The sequence below is a fragment of the Pyxicephalus adspersus genome, chromosome 2 (assembly GCF_032062135.1).
Source record: "Pyxicephalus adspersus chromosome 2, UCB_Pads_2.0, whole genome shotgun sequence".
NCBI lineage: Eukaryota > Metazoa > Chordata > Amphibia > Anura > Pyxicephalidae > Pyxicephalus > Pyxicephalus adspersus.
Window position 1 is genome coordinate 283,262 of NC_092859.1, and position 4,414 is coordinate 287,675.

The 4,414-nt window shown below is 50.0% G+C and overlaps 2 protein-coding genes across 2 annotated transcripts in view; both read left to right on the forward strand.

Annotated features, from left to right (window-relative positions):
* The window catches only part of LOC140324863 (neuralized-like protein 4), a gene marked incomplete in the record, with an annotated part of 7,702 nt that extends 3,641 nt beyond the window's left edge, over positions 1–4,061 (forward strand). The window contains 5 exon segments of the mRNA XM_072402988.1: positions 1,490–1,648; positions 2,169–2,348; positions 3,293–3,386; positions 3,461–3,565; positions 3,846–4,061. Of these exon segments, the coding sequence (XP_072259089.1) occupies positions 1,490–1,648; positions 2,169–2,348; positions 3,293–3,386; positions 3,461–3,565; positions 3,846–4,000 (693 nt within the window).
* Positions 4,056–4,414, forward strand: part of LOC140324864 (neuralized-like protein 4) — a 3,027-nt gene continuing 2,668 nt past the window's right edge. Inside the window, exon 1 of the mRNA XM_072402989.1 lies at positions 4,056–4,059. Within this exon, the coding sequence (XP_072259090.1) occupies positions 4,056–4,059 (4 nt within the window). The remainder of the gene's footprint in view (positions 4,060–4,414) is intronic.

Genomic DNA, 4,414 nt, shown 5'->3' on the forward strand with positions numbered 1-4,414 from the left:
GAGTAAGTTTTTCCTTCTCATTAGATATAAAACCCTTTCATATGGAAACAAAGAGGTTTTGCCCAACTTTCAATGTAGAACAAGCTTATATTAGAGAAATAGCACCGCTAGTAGAATATCCTGCGTCAAGAAAACAGCGCAATGCGTGGCTTAATGTAAGTGGCTGGAACTTCCTCTTCACTGAAATATCACCGCTTCTACAATTCCCTGCGTCTATAAAACAGTCCAATGCGGGGCCACACATAGGCAGAGAGGCCGCTGGTCTATAGATGCGAGTGATGCTGGGAATTGTAGTAGCAGCGCTATTTCAATGCAGCGGCAAGCCAGCTGCAATTCATATTTAGAATTCCTTTGGGGGGCCAAAAAAATTACTTTTGTGGGCCAGATTTAGCCCTCTGGGCAGAGTTTGACACCCCTGTGCTAGAATTATATTGTTTTGTTTATAGAGTGACCCTGTGCCTGAACTCCAGCCGCACTCTTTACATTTTATGGAAAATCATGGGAAGAATATACTGCTCTCACATGGGAACAGAACAGCTACACGTGTGTCCAGCTACAATCAGGGCATTGTGGTTCTGGCCCAGCCACTACCTCGTCTCCTACTCTTCCAGGTAAGAATGATTGCCTGCGGGTTTGGTTGGGAAGATTTGAACAGACTGGATGTATTTCTGTGTGTGATGTTTGTATGTGATATGTTTGGAGAATCTCCATCTTGGAAACGTGGTGTATGTGGCTGTAAAACAAGACCAAATCGTAAGCCGTTCACCACCGTTCTTCACAGTTGGTACAAGATGTCTGTGCTGATATGCTGTGCTTGGTTTTTACCAAACATGGCGCTGCATTATGGCCAAACATCTCCACTTTGGCCCCCTCCGTCCATAGGACAGTGTTTCAGAAGTCCTGTAGTTTGTGCAGATGGAAGTATTCAGTAATAAGCTGTGATGTCATGTTGGTTTTATAGAGAAGAAACTTTCTCCTGGAATCCCCTCCATACAAGTCATACGTGTTCATTCTTATCCTAATTGTCCTATCATGAACTCATGAGAAGATTGACAAGTGTGGTGAATATTTCCCACATATGAATAATCTTTCTCCCTGTAGAATGATGGACTTCAGATTGCTTGGCTTTCTAACCCTTCCCGAATTGATGAGCAGATTGAGAGTTCCTTCTCTGAGATCATTGCTGATGCCTTTCCCCCTTTACATTGTGGTAACACCTGAATGCTGCAGACCAGCAACCTGTCAATAGAGGGCGCCACACCGACTGATGATCAATTATAGGGAAGGGGGGGGGGTCACACTGACTGATAATCAATTAATCAATGCATCTGATAGGCAGCACCTGCAAAATGGGGGGGGGGAGTTGTAATTTTGTTTTCTCCTGTATTTGGGGTGTTTATATGGAGACGTGCTGGTATTGGTGGGTTTCCTCCTTTTCCCGCTGATCATAGTTGTATATTTTGTGATTTTGCATCTTCGTTACCGGCAGCTGAGAATCGACCAGTTGTCCCCGCGGTGGAGCTCCTCCCTCTCCATTGGTGTCATTGGGGTCTCCCCAGAGAGGCTGAACTTCCCTGCTACAGCTGCTGCCATCAAGAGGAGTGCCTGGATCTTCCAACGTAGCGCCCTCCTCTGTAATGGAGCCAAGGTATGCCTAGGACTGGGGAAATCTACACTGACTGGGTGAATCATGTTATAGGATGTGAATCTTCACTGAGGCATACAGAGGACTGGGTAAATAATATTATGGGATGTGAATCTTCACATGGGGTATACATAGTACTGGGTGAATCATTTTAAGGGATTGACACAACTCTTTCATTCAACGTATGTTTTAAAGGAGTTTGTTATTCCAGAGGAGCCTTCTGATTGGTGGAAGTGTTTGCACAGAGCCCCCACCAATCAGATGTTATCTTGGAAGGATGCGGCTTGTGCTTATGAGTGAACACGACCGTGGGAAAAATCAGAGGATTTTTCCCACGCTGCATTCATTCATGAGCAGCCAGCTGTGAGACTCGCACTGTGTTCCTGAATAGAGAAACTCTATCCAGGAACACATAGTACAAGGCTGCAACGACCAATCAGGGGAGCGGAGCTGGTGGGGGGGGGGTGCTTTTATATCATTATACATGTATTGCCTCACATTGACTCTGACGTTTGTTTTACAGATCAGAGAAGGTTATGGGCCCAATCTAGATCTGTGTCCGGAGGGGACCTGCCTGGGCCTATTGCTGGATTCCACGGGTGGGCTGCATCTCTATATAAATGGATTGGATCAGGGTGTCGGTGCCCAGGACTTACCGGAGCTGTGTTATGTCATTGTGGACCTGTACGGGCAGTGTGAGCAGGTCAGTGCCCTGGCCCCCAGGCTATATAATGGTGGGGGGGGGGTCATTGTCCCTGACCCCAGGCTATATAATGGTGGGGGGGTCATTGTCCCTGACCCCAGGCTATATAACGGTGGGAGGGTTTATTGTCCCTGACCCCAGGCTGTATAATGGTGGGGCGGTAATTGTCCCTGACCCCAGGCTATATAATGGTGGGGGGGTCATTGTCCCTGACCCCGGGCTATATAATGGTGGGGGGGGTCATTGTCCCTGACCCCAGGCTATATAATGGTGGGGGGGTCATTGTCCCTGACCCCGGGCTATATAATGGTGGGGGGGGTCATTGTCCCTGACCCCGGGCTATATAATGGTGGGGGGGTCATTGTCGGGCCCAATCTAGATCTGTGTCCGGAGGGGACCTGCCTGGGCCTATTGCTGGATTCCACGGGTGGGCTGCATCTCTATATAAATGGATTGGATCAGGGTGTCGGTGCCCAGGACTTACCGGAGCTGTGTTACGTCATTGTGGACCTGTACGGGCAGTGTGAGCAGGTCAGTGCCCTGGCCCCCAGGCTATATAATGGTGGGGGGGTCATTGTTCCTTACCCCAGGCTATATAATGGTGGGGGGGTCATTGTCCCTGACCCCAGGCTATATAATGGTGGGGGGGTCATTGTCCCTGACCCCAGGCTATGTAATGGTGGGGGGGTAATTGTCCATGACCCCAGGCTGTATAATGGTGGGGCGGTAATTGTCCCTGACCCCAGGCTGTATAATGATGGGGGGGGTCATTCTCCATGACCCCAGGCTATATAATGGTGGGGGGGTCGTTGTCCATGACCCCAGGCTGTATAAAGGTGGGGGGGGGGGGTCATTGTTCCTGACCCCAGGCTATAGGTGGGGTATTTTGTGCCCTTTCCACCCATATATTATGTGATCTCAGATTTCGGGATCTCTTTCCGCAGGTCTCCATAGTGACGGGAGAGGCGCACGGAGCTGAGTCTGATGTTCATGAAGGCCACCTTCCTGGGGAGCGAGAGAAGGCAGACATGGTGGACGGTAGGTTTCCACTCCCCCTTCAATGGTTGTGTATGGTCTGTGGAATTCCGCCACTGATGGAACTTTCTGTACAGGTGTGAAGGAAAGTCTATGCTGGGCCCCTGCAGATCCGCTAACCCTGCTGAGCTGTGAATATCTGGCTCTATGTATGAGATTCAAGGAATCCCTGCTGCTTCCAGGTGAGGGTGCTTGGCTTCCAGGTGAGGGTGCTTGGCTTCCAGGTGTGGGTGCTTGGCTCCAGGTTACTCGTTCATTAAGGTGAGGGTGCTTCCTCCAGGTGAAGCTCGTTGTTTTAGGTGAGGCTGGTTCATTAAGGTGAGGCTGCTTCCTCTGAGGCTGCTCACCCCAGGTGAGGTTACCTGACTCTGACCCTGGTGTCTACCAATCATTTCTTTGCCACTGATCACCTTGATTCCAGGTGCAATGGAGATTTGTGAAATGCTTCTGTTTACCCTGTAGATGGTTATTTCATCGAGGACCCAAAGATGAATGTGTGTCACTGCGACTCGTGTCACAAGCTTCGAGGGGATGAGACCTACAGGAAACGTGGTGACCCTCCACGGGAATACGCAGAGCCCAATGGCTGGTGCAGCTTCCCACTCCGGTATGTCTGACACTCTCTTCTGCATTGATATGTTTCACCCCCATCCCCTGCACCTCTGATCAGGGATGGGTATCACCCCCCCCCCCCACCACCGTTCTGGGATTGGTGTCACTCATACCCCCCTCCACCTCTGGGACAGGTTCGCCCTGTTTCCCCGATTGATAAGCTCTCGCCAACTCTTACCCCTTCTTTGTGACGGATGAGCACCCCCATCCCTGTTATAGGACGACTGACTCTCCAGCATCCCTTCTACAGGATGGGTGATCTAATTATTCACCCCCATGCTTCAATTATTCACCCCCATGCTTCGGACTGGTGAAATTCTACCCCTGCTCAGGGATCAGTGAATCTCTTTGCTTCCATAATCTGCTCTGGGACAGGTGAACCCAACCTTGCCCTCTCCACTACCCAAATCCCTCCATCC